The sequence below is a fragment of the Carassius gibelio genome, chromosome A20, assembly GCF_023724105.1.
Source record: "Carassius gibelio isolate Cgi1373 ecotype wild population from Czech Republic chromosome A20, carGib1.2-hapl.c, whole genome shotgun sequence".
NCBI classification, from domain to species: Eukaryota; Metazoa; Chordata; class Actinopteri; order Cypriniformes; family Cyprinidae; genus Carassius; species Carassius gibelio.
In genome coordinates this window covers 3960395-3976715 of record NC_068390.1, presented here as the reverse complement: position 1 = coordinate 3976715, position 16321 = coordinate 3960395, and the positions used below count along the sequence as shown (strand labels likewise).

Below are 16321 nucleotides of genomic sequence, written 5' to 3'. Positions count from 1 at the left end.
TGTGTGTGTGTTCACTGCTCTGTGCATTTCGGATGGGTTAAATGCAGAGCACAAATTCTGAGTATGGGTCACCATACTTGGCTGAATGTCACTTCACTTCAATAACGTTCCTCCACAATTACATCTCTGTGAGTAAAGGTTTTTCAAATTACTAAATATTCATTGTGTCTTAAATGCATAATGTAGATAGAGTATATATAGGTTAATTTAATGATTGTTTTTATTATTTTAACCATACCTGCATGGTAGGCAATTTTTGTATTGGTATTCTGTGTAATTTGTTATCTGTTGCTCAACGAATTGCCCCATTGGGGACAAATAAAGCTTAATGTTGGCATTATTGTTTTATTATATGTCAGCTGCTAGTGGCGAAGCAAATCAGAGCCTTTATCTTAATTTCGCTATTGCCAAATACCCATCTCAATTTAGAATTTATCTTAATATATTATTAATCTAAATTAATCTTAATTTAATGTTTGTTTTCATTGGTGTGTTGGCCTATTTATGGGCTAAATGATCCTATAGGGCTATTAAAAGTGCTGAGATGTTACGATGTTTCACAGGACTTATTTCATTTCTTTGTTCCAACTTCCAAGTGGCCTATAGCCTTCGTTAGTCATGAATAAATTGTTAAAACATGTATAAATGACTCATTCTTGACAAAATGCAAAAGAGATGTGTGCGTGCGCACATTTGAATGGCACCTCCAGAGGGCGCAGCTTTCGAAAAGAGACACAGCTTCTGTTACTGGATCACAGCTGAAGGGCAGAAACAAGCACTGCTTCCCGTTATCAGTCGAGCTCTTGTGACACTTGTCCCGAGTGTTCAAGACTCACTTGATTCTGAGCAAAAAAATAAAATAAAATAAAATCATGCTCGAGTCACCTGAAACCACCGGTTTATTAACTGACTTGATTAATCATTTAATATTAACGTGATAACAAGCACTTGCCATTATATGGTCAACAAAAGTACTATGAATGTACCAGATGACAATGCTCCAGACTGTCACATATACCATGGTATTTACATTATACTCAATGTTATTTCAAACAATACTAAGAGATAAAACAAGGCACTGCCAACAAAACAATGGCATTGCCATGGAACCATTTTATTATTTGTTAGTGAGAGTTTAGATTGCAAAGAAATCACAAATCAAAGCCCAAATACTAAGACTGAGCATCAACAAATGCTGACTAAATGGAAAAAATAAAGGGAGAGAGTAAAAATTAGAGCATCAAATCTGGCACATCTTACAGGAAATGAAAAACAGGCCGTCTGCTGGGCGCCTTCAAACAAAAGACAAGCAACTCCAGAACATTCTGCCCTCCAGCCTCTGCTGTAACCCCTCTCTCCGTGAAATCAGCCCCTAACCCCTGCTCCTCCCGCCGCGTCACTTTAAAGTCAAGCAGGGAGCAGTATGGGCCTGATATGGACCAGAGCCCACCAACAGAGACACACACAGACAGACGAAGCTCCACAAACAAACATCCAGTTCAAAAGGCTACACACATCTGGAAGGATGCAATCAGCACATAAACACACACAGGCTAACTCGTACCATGTGTGAACACCAGCGACCGCTAAAACTGGAGAAAAACATTTTGAGACCAGACGGGCGGAAATGCTTTCTGTGAAAACTCGCACCATAAAACCAGTGAGGAAAAGATTTCTAACATGTTTGTAAGATGTTTGTGTCTCTGATTGTAGTGACATCAATCTGTCCCTGAAGCTGTTCCTCTTCTAACTGCTGATGTTTATGTGATCAGATAAAAAAAATCCACTATTTGTAGACAATAACACAGTGTATGCCCCGGCTTTAACCGAATGAATAGCGTTGATAGACTTGTTGTGATAGTTGGTGCTGACGGTGTTACCACGGAATCGCTCCCCACCGTCGTTTTACATTTTTTTATAGTAATCAAAATTATTTAGTTCAGTTAGAGAACAGAACCTACAATTAAAAACTGAACATGGCTGAGCATGACTAGCGACATTCACATCACAGATCACCAGCTGGAGTTAAATTTCAAGACAACCAGAGGTGGAAAGTAACAAATGGGAAGTCATGGCCTAATAGTTAGAGAGTCGGACTCCCAATCGAAAGGTTGTGAGTTCCAGTCCCGGGCTGGCAGGAATTGTGGGTGGGGGGAGTGCATGTACAGTTCTCTCTCCACCTTCAATACCACGACTTAGGTGCCCTTGAGCAAGGCATCGAACCCCCAACTGCTCCCCGGGCGCCGCAGCATAAATGGCTGCCCACTGCTCCGGATGTGTGTTCACAGTGTGTGTGTGTGTGTGTGTGTGTGTGTGTGTGCGTGTTCACTGCTCTGTGTGTGTGCATTTCGGATGGGTTAAATGCAGAGCACAAATTCTGAGTATGGGTCACCATACTTGGCTGAATGTCACGTCACATTCAAATTAAATTTACTCACGTCACTGTAATTGAATAGCTTTTTTGAGTACTTCTTCTTTTTAAAGAATTTTTATTTTACTTGAGTATATTTTGTTTGAAGTATTTTATTTCACTACATTTTCAAACACATTAATTACTGTGTATAAAAATAAAACAAAAAAGGCTCCATGGAAATTTCTGCAGTAAAAGGGCCAGTAGGAATTGTAGGTGGGGTGAATGTACAGCGCTCTCTCCACCTTAAATTCCATGACTGAGGTGCCCTGGAGCAGGGTACTGAACCCTCTACTGCTCCCTGGGTGCTGCTCTGGGTGGGTGTGTGTGTGTGTGTGTGTGTGTGTGTGTGTGTGTGTGTGTGTGTGTGTGTGTGTGTGTACTTTGGATGGGTTAAATGCAGAGCATTAAGTATGGGTCACCATACTTGGCTGTATTTCACTTCACCATTTAGATATATCGTCTGCGATAATATCATAATTGTTGTTTTAATGATTTGACATTAGAAGTTGTTTTTGAAGTTAATTAAGGGATGTATGGTCAAAAATTACCAAAGACTTCTGTTTTCCTTCCCCAAACCTATTTTGAGTAGCAAAAGGGCCATTTGGAATTCCTAAAGTCACAGAAGTGCTGATATCGATCTAGGCCTGCAAGCCAACATGTGTATACATCGGGGGTCTGCTAATTGTCACACCTTTTGCACACTTGAAGCTGTAGTCTGCTGATTGGTCAGTTTGTATGTCTCACATTTGGGTTTCAGTCACATGGTCAAGTAAAGGATAAAAGAAGACCTTTCCTTTGCTCGAGCTCTCTTCTCAGGGCACTGCCCTCTCTCCCTCTTTTTTCTCCCTCTTTCCATCTTCCTCTCTCTCTTTCTCGCTCAGGTAATATTTTACATACATATTTGGTACAATTAAATGTATGTTATACCATCCTTTATCTATTTTGTAACAAATTCAAATGTAACCGTAAGAAAATATTGTTATTAAACCATTTAAATTATGAATTATATACTAACTAGTCTTGATTCAATATTAGCTTTGAAGTGCTACCTATTGCAATACAATATAGTCACTTAATAGCAAGCTCTCCCACATATTTAGCTATTGTAACTGCACTTATTTCTGTTACGCAATAAGTGGGTGGTAATAACAGACTAGAAATGTACAGAAATGTCTTCTAGGGGTCGCTATGGGGAACACCTCGTTGCGACCCATGTCTGAAGTATACATTGGAAAACACCAACGAGTTGGCCGGCGACAGCTTCTGACGTCACTACCGGCGCGACTATAAACAGGCACCAGGAGAACACGTCATTCTCTTCTTCATCTTCACTGTCTGTTTGAAGCGTGCATCTGAAAGATCTGGTAAGGGCGATCTTTCTCTGTCTGTCATGGCGACAACTAGCAAGCGTTTAGACAATGTGTGCATCCGTGTCTGCGTTATTTGACACACACAATCTTTGCATCATTTGTTTGGGTGAAGAGCACACACGTGATGTCTATGAGGAGGCAATCTGTGTGCATTGTAAGCATTTTTTCAATGAAAAAGCTCTGCTCTCGTTCTTCTCTCTTTCCGAAGAAAAAAAAGGAAAAAAGGCAGCCATCTGCTTCCCGCGGTCCAGGACCCGCTGCTGATGAGGAACTGAGGAGAATGAGCTCATGAGAATTTTATTTGCGCGCCATGGCAAAGTTGGACTTGACATGAAAGTGCACTAACAAGGTGACGCTGTGAGACCGCCTTGATAAGATTATCTGATCATAGCCCTCCAGCTCAGGTGAGCCTTCCATTTCTGCATGATCTCCATACAGAGATCGAAAAGAAATGAAAGAGGCCATTTTCTTCTCACTTCCATCGGTTTCTGCATAGGAGTTGTGCCGACATCGAGGCGATAAGCGAAAGTGGCATTCTTTCTGCAGGGGAAACATCCTCTCTCAATCTCCCTCCTTGCCATCTAAGCCCCTTCAGAAATACATCTCGCTTAAATGGCAAGGCATACACAGTAGCAGGTCAGGCTGTGGCTTTATTACACATGATGGTGGTGCTTCAAGCATATCAGACTGATCTGCTAAGAGACCTGGATAGAGGCGAGGGCCTTTTTCTTGATCAGGTAGCCGAGCTGCACCATAACACAGATCTCTCTCCGTGCTCCCAAACAGACCGCCTCCGCCTTGGACGGGACTATGGCGGTCATGGTGCTAGTGAAGAGACATCTGTGGGTGAACCTGGCAGACATCGGGAGGAAAGAAAAGGCTTTCTTCTCGATGCTCAGGTTTTACCTTCTGAGCTTTTTATTATTTCCATTGAGACGGTGATCGAGAAGTTCAGGGAGACGAAGGCACGCTCCGCTGCTTTCAGATCCTTCGTTCCACGGAGGTCCAGGTCTGAGCCCAAACAACATAGATCTGAGGATCAAAGATGGGCACAGAAGGCTAGTGTCGCGACTCGCGCTCCTCCCCACCTGCGGGCTGGGGTAAGAGGAATCATGGGTCACAAGGAGGTAAGCAGGACCTAAGTGATGTGATCCAGACGAGGCAGCGTTCTTGTCTGAACCAGAGCAATACAGAGGTATCTACTCGTTCCCTTTAGGGATTTTTAACTTCTGCTTTTATCCTCCCCTTCCTAATTCCCCTGTAACCACCGGCTCTCCACCTGATCAAGGTTAGTTGTAAACCTCTCACATAACAGTCTCCTATGCTGGACCTATTGAGTTTTTGTCTGGTTCTATGTTCATAGCAACCACCTGACTGATGGTCTGGACTAAAGGAGGCGCCCCTTGAGCGGAGCTCCAGTGCAGGAGGGTGGGTCAGTATATAACCCTTTCTGTATATACTTATGTGTATTAAATTGCTGATGGTTATGTGTCTACTAATAAACTCTGTGAGTTTCCTTTGTAGTGCTCAGATACAGTGTTTACTAAACACTCATCAGCACCAGCCCTCCGGCTTCATGTTCTGGTATTAGGCGGCTGAGATCACAGGTTTCTACAGGATCAATTTCATGGATGTCCGGCCAGGTCACCCCGAGGGGTCTCCTGGCCGCTTAGTTGTGCTGTCGCATCCAGCAGGAAGTGGAGGTGGCAGTTACAGAAGTCTTCTTGTATATGCTGCCATGGGTGATGCTGTCCTCACCCGAGGTTTGTCAAATTTGATCTTTCCTCTCCCGTGTGCTTCAGCGCCTCTGCGATGCTTAGGAATCTTTAGGTACACATGCTAAGCTCTGAGTACTTTCTGAAAACCACATGGTGGTCAGTGTACATGTGAACACTTTGCGCACTTTCTAAAATCCACGTATGTGGTAAGTGTCCATGCAAGACTCTGCAAACTTTCTGAAATCCTGTACGGTAAGGGTTATGCACTCCGCTTCATTCCCTTTCTTGAAATGATTATATCTTGGTTTCCCTCCATTCAGGCAGTGTGTATTTCCCTCAACATGAGGGGCTATTTGGGTGATTCTTGTGGTAGTTTAGCAGCGCTCCCCTTTTCCAAGAAGGGTCGACTATGAGTGCGCTACTCTGAATTGTGGGTGTGGGTATACTGTTCCCCATAGCGACCCCTAGAGGATGCAGCTCGAAGTTCCCTTGAAAGGGTAGGGAACAAGACACTGCGTCCTCTAGCTCCCTGCCATGCTTCGGACACAAGCTTCAGACGTTTATAGATGTTTATAGTTGCGCCAGTTGTGACGTCAGAGGCTGTCGCCGGCCAACTCGTTTTTTCAATGTATGCTTCAGACACGGGTCTTGAAGAGGACCCTGTGTTTCGTTCCCTACTCAGGGAACCATGGTTACATTCGTAACCTGAAACGTTTTATACCATCGTGCTGACAACATTTCTTTAGTCCTTTGGCAATCCTACAGCCTGAACCGCTGTAGGGAAACCACCCTTACAAAGACTTGCATTTCAGACACCATATTGCCTGTTTTTGCTCTATTTCAACAACAAAAATTATTCCAAACACAGCCACCATAGCACAGTTTTGCATCATTTAAATGATTTGGTTCAATCACAATGAATCACTTATTAACAGTAACTTGTTGCCACCTACTAGCAGTTTTAATTTCACATTTAAAGTATATTTAGTATCATTTAGTTTATTTATAATTTAACACTTTGTGTCTATGTCTATTAATTTGTAACTACAGATTAAATGCATTCATGCCCTGCATTAAACAGTGTTACTCTGAGTATATTTTAAACAAGCTACTTTTTTTTCTTTTACTTGAGTCGATTTTTAGACTGGTACTTTTACTTGTACTTAAGTAAAATTTCATTAATGTAATTTTACTTTTACTTGAGTAGAATATTTTCATACTCTTTCCACCTCTGAAGACCAAACAATAAGCTCCAACAAACTCTATATAATAAACTTACTAAACATTATCTAATGATTAACATCTCAATTCATATGATCTTCATTTGATGGTCTTTGTTTGTTGTGTTGATATCTATTTACACATCTTCACAAACAATCTATTAAGTATTTGTTCATGTTTTTGCAGTATCCAAACTAAAGTGGAAACTATTCATCTTTTGTAAATGTTTACAAACGATTACTAATCATTTAGTATCTTAATAGGCATTGGAATATTAGCTCATGTAACGAGGTTTGTGTAAATGCTGGCTGGTTAATTTTATCTGATGCACTCTCATTAGTATACTTCTCTTCAGTTTATTTGGTATAACTTGTGTGATATTGCTTCAGTATAACACAACTAGAACGATGCACTGATCCCAGGATCAAAACTTTTTCGTTTTGGTGCAGTCGTAGGGCAGTCGTAACCCAATGGTTAGGGTTCGAGGCTCAGGTCTGGCAGGAATTGTCGGTGCAGAGAGTGAATAACCAGCACTCTCCTAATATCACAGTTTTTGTGGCATGTACATGTGCCTGTACATGTTTAAAATAATAATAATAATGTGATTTTGGGAATATCTCATGTAAATGTCCCTGTCTTCAGGAAGGGATTTCAAATTGCACATAATCACGATTGCAGATGATTTCCATCACACCATGTGAGACCCCAGTCCATGTGTGAAATCCATGAACAAGCATGGCAAAGACCCACAGTTTTGCAGGTAATGTGTACTTTGTCCGCAGTAATTTAAACTCTCAGTGGAAAAATGTCTGAAAGTCTCTGTGGAAGTATGAGTAGGTCTCTTATTTAATGTCATCTTACTAAAGGAGGCTGTTGCCATAGAGATTACCATTACCATACTCATACTATTACCAGACAACCTTTAAAATATGTAAAGAGTGAATCTATATGGACTCTTGGATCCAGCATTTAAAATAGAAGTTCATGTCAACTAACCACTCAAAATGATTGCAAATGTGTGTAAAGTGCATTTTAAACTAAATCTACTGTCACACTCTTTTTTAGGGAAAGCATTAAGTGTTCCAGTGTTAAACAAATACACAATGTGTGACTCAAAAGCCATAAAAACAGCTTCAAAGTGATCAGTCTTTTAATGCTGTGTGCATTACTGCAAATAAAACAGTGAATCTCATGAAGAAGTGTCTGAGTCATATTTATGGAAGCCTGTTTCTGCAACAAAATAAAAATAACAGAGATTACATCCTATTATCTCTTTTTTCTTGCAATTCAGAATTACAAGATGTAAGAAGAATAGTCTGAATTGTGAAAAAAAAAAACCTTGCAATTGCGAGAGAGGATAATTGTATTTTTTTTATTTTTTTTTATTAATTAATACATTTTTATTCTGCGGCAGAAACGGGGTTCAACACATATTGCATTGCACAAACAGAAGAAATACATACATACATATTATATATGTATATATAAATCATAACTAATATAAAGTCTATTTTTAGGACCATTGTTTTTATATTTAATAATTATTATTATTTGAAATTTATGAATATAGGGGCATGTTCTTAAAAGGCATAAGGAGATTCACCCAGAAACATTTTTTTTGTTCTCCGTATGTAACTGGTCAGTGCATTCAATGAGGATGAATCCTTCATTTAAAACTTTAAAAGTAAATGTAGAGCCTAATCTAAGTGGATATGAAAAGCCATTTAGATGAATGCTGCCAGTACCTTTAAACTAAGATTAATGGCATCATTAGCAGTGGAGAGAGTTCAGAGGTCAAAGAATATGGGCGGCACATGCTGACCCACTTTAACAGCTCAGGGTTTATTCTCACATCACACATCTGAATGCACAGGAAATCACATGCATATTCATCTAGTTTACTGTCTTGTTCTTTCTCACTCTGTGTGTGTGTGATGTCTATTCAGGGTTTATCCATTCTTCTAATGACCATTCACTATGTGTGGAAAGGAGCATATGAATTGGTGTTGACCCCCATTTACAGCCCTGTCCTAATGTATATTCCTGATCTTAATGTGAATGTTATTCCTTTGGAATTTTTATACTGAATATTTGAAACACACATTAAGATATTTTCATGAAACCTGAAAAGGTATCTGTCACTGCATAGAAATCCATGCAACCAAAACTTCAAAGATTCAAAAAGATAGAAAAACATTTTCACACGTTGAACTGTGTGCCAAATAACACGCAGCATCTTTACACTCACGGTGTTTATATTGTTACAGATATGTATTCATTATATTATTATTTTTCATTTTTCATACTCCCATTATGCTCATGTTTAAAGTCCCCGGCTGTGTCTCTCCCCTGGAGACACTGAAGTTAAATCAAGGGCAAATGAAAGGCTAAATGACCCTGTAACATAATGATGATAAATGATGTCTGTATTGTGGTCATGTGATGGCATCATTACTGCACATTATACATCAGCACAGTGTGCCAGCTTAGATGAACACACACACACACACACACACACACACACACAAGCACTCACTTTCTTGCGCAGGTAAGCAGACGGGGCGCTCCAGTAGTACGGTGTTGTCAGGTGGGTCTGTGCTTCTGATTGGCTGACGGTGAGCTGGTGGGCCGTCTCTCTGCTGGGCACCGCCCACACATGCCCCTCCCCATCCGCTCCTGTCAGATACCATCCAGACATATCCATCACCTGCAAACAAACACACCAAAACATTCAGGTCTCTGACACTGTGCTGTAGGGTAGAGCAGGCCTAGAGCAGGGTAGATATGTTTAAGAAACATTTAATTGCGTATTGTCAATTCAGCAGAAGGTCCAACAGTAAGTGAAGTCTTTTCTGTTCTATGACACTGTTGATGGAAATGCTGTGACATTGTGACATCTTGAGGAGAAATACAAATAAATAAATCAGTGTGTAATTGTCATGAAAATACAAATGAACATGAACATACCAAAACTGTTCAAGACTGAAAGTTGTTTTGAAATGCTGGTTACCAATTATTATTTTGTGCTGATCATTTTTCATGAAACCAAATAATTTTAGGAATTTTAAATCACAGTGTACTCTCATTTTAAAGAGAATGCTATGAAAGGGATAGTTCACCCAAAAATGTAAATTCTGTCATCATTTACTCAGCCTACACTTTTTTTTAAACCAGTATCGAATTAGTTTCTTTTCTTCTGTTGAACACAAATGATGATATTATGAAGAATGTTTGTAACCAAATATTTGACATTAGCCCTTGACTTCCATTGTATTTTTTCTCCACGTACTGTGTAAGTCAATGGCCACCTTCAACTGTGAACTGACCCTCTAACTGTTATTATTGTTGTATATGGTTGATGAGACGTTTATGAATTATACACTGCGAAGCACTGTTCTGTGCATTAACTTGATTCGTGTTAGATTTACACTTAGAAAAAGAGACAAAGATTGCCATTGTGCTAATTACAATAAACATTTTCTCTAAAAACTATTTTTATTTAAAAATGTAAATATTATTTGAGGGTTGTCAGACACAGACGAGGACACAGAGGATTCAGTGATAAGGTAGTTTAATGTGAATCAGAGGTTTCAGACACAGGTGAATCTTGACACGTGGATAGAACGGTGACAACACAACTTCCCTTATGGTGAACGGTGATCCAGATGGTGCTCAGATGAAGACGATGGGGACAGGAAGACTGACGAGGATGAAGAGGTTTCAAGAGTTCAGGTAGGTTTAATAAAGGCGTTCAGGCAAGTGAGGAGATCGGTGCAAGACCAGACGATGAGTGATGGTGACTGATGGCTTTATATGTGGTTCTGGTGATGATGCACAGGAGTTCAGAATTCGGGTGATTGGGGACGAGTGGGTGTGGCGTAAGTGTCCGATTCCGGGAGTGTAGAAGGTGTGGCTGTGACAGTACCCCCTCCTCCACGGGCGGCTCCTGACGGCTGGGATCTTGTGCGACGACGGGGTCTACCTCGGCCACGGGGAGCGGGGCAGTCTGGATGGTCTTGATGAAAGTCAGTGAGAAGGCTGGGGTCCAGGATGTCATTACGATTAACCCAGCAACGCTCCTCCGGGCCGTAGTTTTCCCAGTCCACAAGGTACTCCAGTTGAGGACCCCGTCGTCGAGAGTCGAGGATAGCTCTCACCCGGAAGATGTCGTTGTCGTCTTCGATGGCCGGAGGAGGATGTACGGCATCATCACCAGGTTCTGTGGATGGAGGAGACAAAGGTTCAGTGAAGGGTTTGAGGAGTGAGACATGGAATGAAGGTGAGATACGGTACTGTGCAGGGAGTTGGAGTCTATAGGTCACTTCATTCAGTTGCCGTTCAATAGTGAATGGTCCGATGTATCGGGGACTCAGCTTACGGCAGGGCAGTCGGAGGCGGATGTCCCTCGTCGAGAGCCAGACTTGTTGTCCAGGTTGGTATTGCGGCGTGGGTCCTCGACGAGCGTCCGCTTGCTCCTTATGCCTCCGCACTGCCCGCTGGAGATGCACGTGAGCCGAGTCCCAGACCCTCTCGCTCTGTCGGAACCAGTGATCTACCGCTGGGACCTGCGAGGGCTCACCTGACCATGGGAAGAGCGGAGGTTGGTATCCAAGGACACATTGGAAGGGGGTGAGCCCGGTGGTAGATTGCTGGAGGGAGTTCTGAGCGTATTCGGCCCAGGGTAGGTACTGGCTCCAACAGTCCTGGTTACGGTGGCAGTAAATCCTCAGGAACCTCCCCAGCTCCTGAATCTTACGCTCCGTCTGGCCGTTGGTCTGAGGATGGTATCCCGAGGAGAGACTGACGGACACCCCTAGAAGACGGAAGAAAGCTGACCAGACTCTAGAGATGAATTGGGGGCCTCTGTCGGAGACGATATCTTCTGGGATGCCAAAGTGACGGAAGACGTTGTGGAATAGTGCCTCTGCCGCTTCGAACGCAGTGGGGAGTCCTTTGAGAGGGATGAGTTTACATGATTTTGAAAACCTGTCGACCACTACCAGTACACAGGTGTAGCCTTGAGAGAGAGGGAGGTCAGTCATGAAATCAATGCCGATATGGGTCCATGGACGTTCAGGAATGGGCAGAGGCACCAGTTTACCTTCCGGGAGTCTTCTAGGGGTGTCTGCTATGGCGCAGACGGAGCATCCTTTGAGGTAGCGGACCGTATCCAGAGCCATCGATGGCCACCAGTAACGCTGTTGTAGGAGCGAGAGGGTCCGCCTCCTGCCTGGGTGTCCAGAGCCCGGAGAGGTGTGAGCTAAGTCCAGGAGGGTAATCCGATGTTGAGGGGGGATGAAGAGTTTCCCTTCTGGACCTCCCGGCGGAGCAGGGTGTTGAAGGTTTTCCTGTGCAATCAGATGATCAATACTCCACTGGATAGGACTAACTATCATGGCTGGAGGGAGGATTGGTTCTGGAGATTCGGGTTCAGGATCTGCTTGATGAAGACGGGAGAGGGCGTCGGCTCTATTGTTCTGGGAGCCAGGGCGATAGGTGACCTTGAAGTTGAATCTCGTGAAGAACAAGGCCCATCTAGCTTGGCGATGATTCAGTCTTTTGGCTTCACGGAGGTATTCCAGGTTCCGGTGGTCGGTTACCACCTCGAAAGGGAACTGGGCTCCCTCCAGCCAGTGACGCCATTCTTCCAGAGCCAGCTTAATGGCCAGTAGTTCACGGTTACCGATGTCATAATTCTGCTCCGCCGGGGATAGCTTCTTCGAGAAGAAGGCACATGGATGGAGTCGTGGTGGATTCCCCTGCTGCTGGGAGAGGACTGCTCCGACCCCGGTGGATGAGGCGTCCACCTCCACGATGAACTGGTGGCTGGGATCAGGGTGGATGAGGATTGGAGCGGTCTTGAAGGCTTGTTTGAGCAGGTGGAAAGCTTCAGTGGCCTCGGGGTTCCAGGACAGAGACTTGGGCCGGTTCCGGAGGAGAGAAGTTAGAGGGGAGCTGAGTAAACTGTAGTCCTTGATGAATCTTCGATAAAAGTTGGCAAAGCCCAGGAAGCGTTGAAGTTCTTTTATGGAGCCGGGTTGAGGCCAGTGTGTGATGGCGTCCACCTTCCCCTGGTCCATCTTCACGCCACATGGGTCGATGATGTAACCTAGGAACTGGACTGAGGGCGTATGGAACTCACATTTTTCGGATTTGAGGTAAAGGTGGTGTTCCCGGAGTTTTCGGAGTACGAGGATGACATGATGGATATGTTCTTGCTTGGATGTGGAGTAGATGAGGATGTCGTCGATGTAGACAATTACGAACTTGTTGAGGTAATCTCTGAAGACTTCATTCATGTAGTTTTGGAAGACGGATGGACTGTTGGATAACCCATACGGCATGACCCGGTATTCATAGTGCCCGGAAGGAGTGATGAAAGCGGTCTTCCATTCGTCCCCCTTCCGGATGCGGATTAGGTTGTAGGCGCTCCTCAAGTCCAGTTTCGTGAAGATCCTGGCTCCGCGTAGTTGTTCCAACGCCGCTGGGACCAGGGGAAGAGGATAACTAAATTTGACGGTTTGTGAATTGAGGTGGCGATAATCGATGCACGGCCTCAAGCCTCCGTCCTTCTTGGCCACGAAGAAGAAGCTGGAAGCGGCAGGGGAAGTAGATGGTCGGATGAACTCCTGAGCGAGGGCTTCCTGTATATACTCCTCCATGGCCTTCTGCTCCGGGATGGACAGGGGATAGATTCGTCCTTTAGGAAGGGTTGCTCCAGGCAGGAGGTCAATGGCGCAGTCCCATGGCCTATGAGGTGGTAGCTTCGTTGCCAACCGCTTACTGAACACATCCTGGAACGCCCGATATTCAGGAGGGATGATATGATCCATCTTCGTGTCGGGGCTCTCCACTGATGTGGACTGGACCGGTAGGGAAGACTTCCTTAAGGGAGGACTGACCTTGGGGATTTTAGCTGGAGGAGTGATGCAGGTATGATGGCAGGACATTCCCCATTTCAGGATCTCGCCAGTGGGCCAATGGATGTGAGGTTGGTGGAGGTTAAGCCAGGGGCGTCCCAGGATGATGTCTGCGGTGGATTCCTCCAGCACCATGAACGTGATGTCTTCTTCGTGCAGGAGTCCCACGCGGAGGATGATTGTGGGGGAGAAATAGTGGACACGACCCTTGCCCAGCGGCTTTCCCTGTATGGTGGTTACTTTGAGTTCGACAGGGCTTCGGTGATGTTTGGCGTTGAGACGAGTTAAGGTTTGCCGGTTGATGAAGTTCCCCGCCGAACCGGAGTCGATGAGGGCTTGTACTGAAACAGAAGAGCAAAGGTGTCTTAGAGTAACCCAGGTCTTAGTTAGATGAGCAGTTTGAGGAGGTATATGGATGGTACTCACCGCTGGACGTGGAGGTCGAACTGGACAGGATGGTAAGAGGTGTCCATCTCCCCCACAATAGAGACATAGCCCGGCGTTGATCCTCCGCTGACGTTCCGATGTGGACAGATGGTGAGAGTCCACTTGCATGGGTTCAGGTGCTGGAGGAGCGACAGATGGTATAGCGGGCGGAGGAAGTACAGCGGGAGTGAGCGGATGACAGGCAGTGAGTCTCTGGGCAACTCGAATGGATTTCTGAATGAGATTCTCTAGTCCTAGTGAGTCTTCGTACACAACTATCAAACTTTGTATCTTGTCATTCAATCCGTGGCGATATGCTGTAATTAAGGCAGTTTCATTCCAGCCGCTTATGTAAGCGAGAGTACGGAAGCGTATGGCATAATCACTCACAGATTCATCTCTCTGTTGGTGAATGGTAAATAATTGGTCATGGACAGACAATGCAGAAGTTTGATGGCCAAAGACGGATTTTAACTGGGAACAGAAGTTAGTGACGGATCCAAGGGCAGGTGAGTTCGAGTCCCAGAGAGATTCAGCCCATTGGAGGGCCTTACCTGAGAGTAGGTTGATGATGAAGGCTACTCGACTGCGTTCGGAGGTGAATAAATGAGAGTTGGATTCCATATAGAGGGAACACTGTAGCAGGAACCCGCTGCAATCCTCCGCCGTGCCGCTGTATGTCGCTGGTTTGGCCATGGGACTCGCAGGGGCAACTGAAGAAGTGACCGGAGTTGTAGCGGTGTTTGAGTTGTTGACAGCCGGTGAAGAAGGGGGAGTTTGTTGCATCAGTGAGGACCGTACAGCGTGAACCAGTTGCGTGAAGGGATCCGCGGTGCGGTCCTCGCCCGTGTCCGAAGAGCTCTGCATGCGGTCTGGTCTTCTGTCAGACACAGACGAGGACACAGAGGATTCAGTGATAAGGTAGTTTAATGTGAATCAGAGGTTTCAGACACAGGTGAATCTTGACACGTGGATAGAACGGTGACAACACAACTTCCCTTATGGTGAACGGTGATCCAGATGGTGCTCAGATGAAGACGATGGGGACAGGAAGACTGACGAGGATGAAGAGGTTTCAAGAGTTCAGGTAGGTTTAATAAAGGTGTTCAGGCAAGTGAGGAGATCGGTGCAAGACCAGACGATGAGTGATGGTGACTGATGGCTTTATATGTGGTTCTGGTGATGATGCACAGGAGTTCAGAATTCGGGTGATTGGGGACGAGTGGGTGTGGCGTAAGTGTCCGATTCCGGGAGTGTAGAAGGTGTGGCTGTGACAAGGGTAGAATGGAGTGAGCCATAATTTAGACTTTAAAAGAAATGAAATTTGAGTGAGTTTAACTGGATTCTCTTTTTTCAGTGTAGTTTAGCATTATGTCTTTTACGTCTGTGTGTGATTATACAGATTCATCAATGTGTTTGGCTACTTAATAAGGACTTTTAAAGTCATTAAGATCTGCCTGTACATCAAAGCCACAGAACACACTACCATGCTTGAAAAGACCAACACAGCAGCCGTAATTAAAGCTAGCTCTGAAAAGACAACTCAAGGGCAGCTTAGCTGTACAGACAGATGCAGGTAGCATATCTCTTTCTCTCTTTAACACACACACACACACACACACACACACAGTGGTTATGAAACGGCTTGTCTCCTACATTACTGTAGTCCCAGTGGGATTCAGCACACAAGCTGGCTAGACCAGAACAGTAGCACTTCTCGCATCCACTAGGACGGTCTTCACGGAGATTATAGAATCCCTGTTTACAGCGGTCGCAGTTCTGTCCCTCCACATGCTCCTGCAGAGAGAGAGAGAGAGAGAGAGAGAGAGAGAGAGAGAGAGAGAGAGAGAGAGAGAGAGAGAGAGAGAGAGAGAGATTTATTAAGTTTATGGCTTGTTAAAATGCATCAGTAAGATGTTTTTTGAAAGAAGTATCTTGTGCTCACCAAGGCAGCATTTATTTGGTCAAAAATACTGTAAAAATGTGAACTATTATTACAATTTAAAATAACTATTTGAATATATTTCTGTGGTCAAAGCTAAATACTAATGCATCATCAGTGTCACATTATCCTTCAGAAATCATTCTAATATGCTGATTTATTAAAAATGTTTAAAGTTGTGTTGTGCTGCCAAATATTATTGTGGAAACCGTGATACATTTTATTTTTCAGGATCCACAGATGAACACTAAGTTAATCAAAAGAACAGCATTTGTTTGAAATAGAAATCTTTTGTAACATTATGAATGTCT

General features: G+C 43.9%; 1 protein-coding gene across 5 annotated transcripts in view; it reads right to left on the bottom strand.

Annotated features, from left to right (window-relative positions):
* The window catches only part of lama2 (laminin, alpha 2), a 171871-nt gene that overhangs the window by 86514 nt on the left and 69036 nt on the right, over positions 1-16321 (bottom strand). For all 5 annotated transcript variants that reach the window (XM_052534639.1, XM_052534640.1, XM_052534641.1 and 2 more), the window contains exons 11-12: positions 15725-15865; positions 9259-9429 (exon numbers count right to left, since the gene is read on the bottom strand). In XM_052534639.1, the coding sequence (XP_052390599.1) occupies positions 9259-9429; positions 15725-15865 (312 nt within the window). The remainder of the gene's footprint in view (positions 1-9258; positions 9430-15724; positions 15866-16321) is intronic.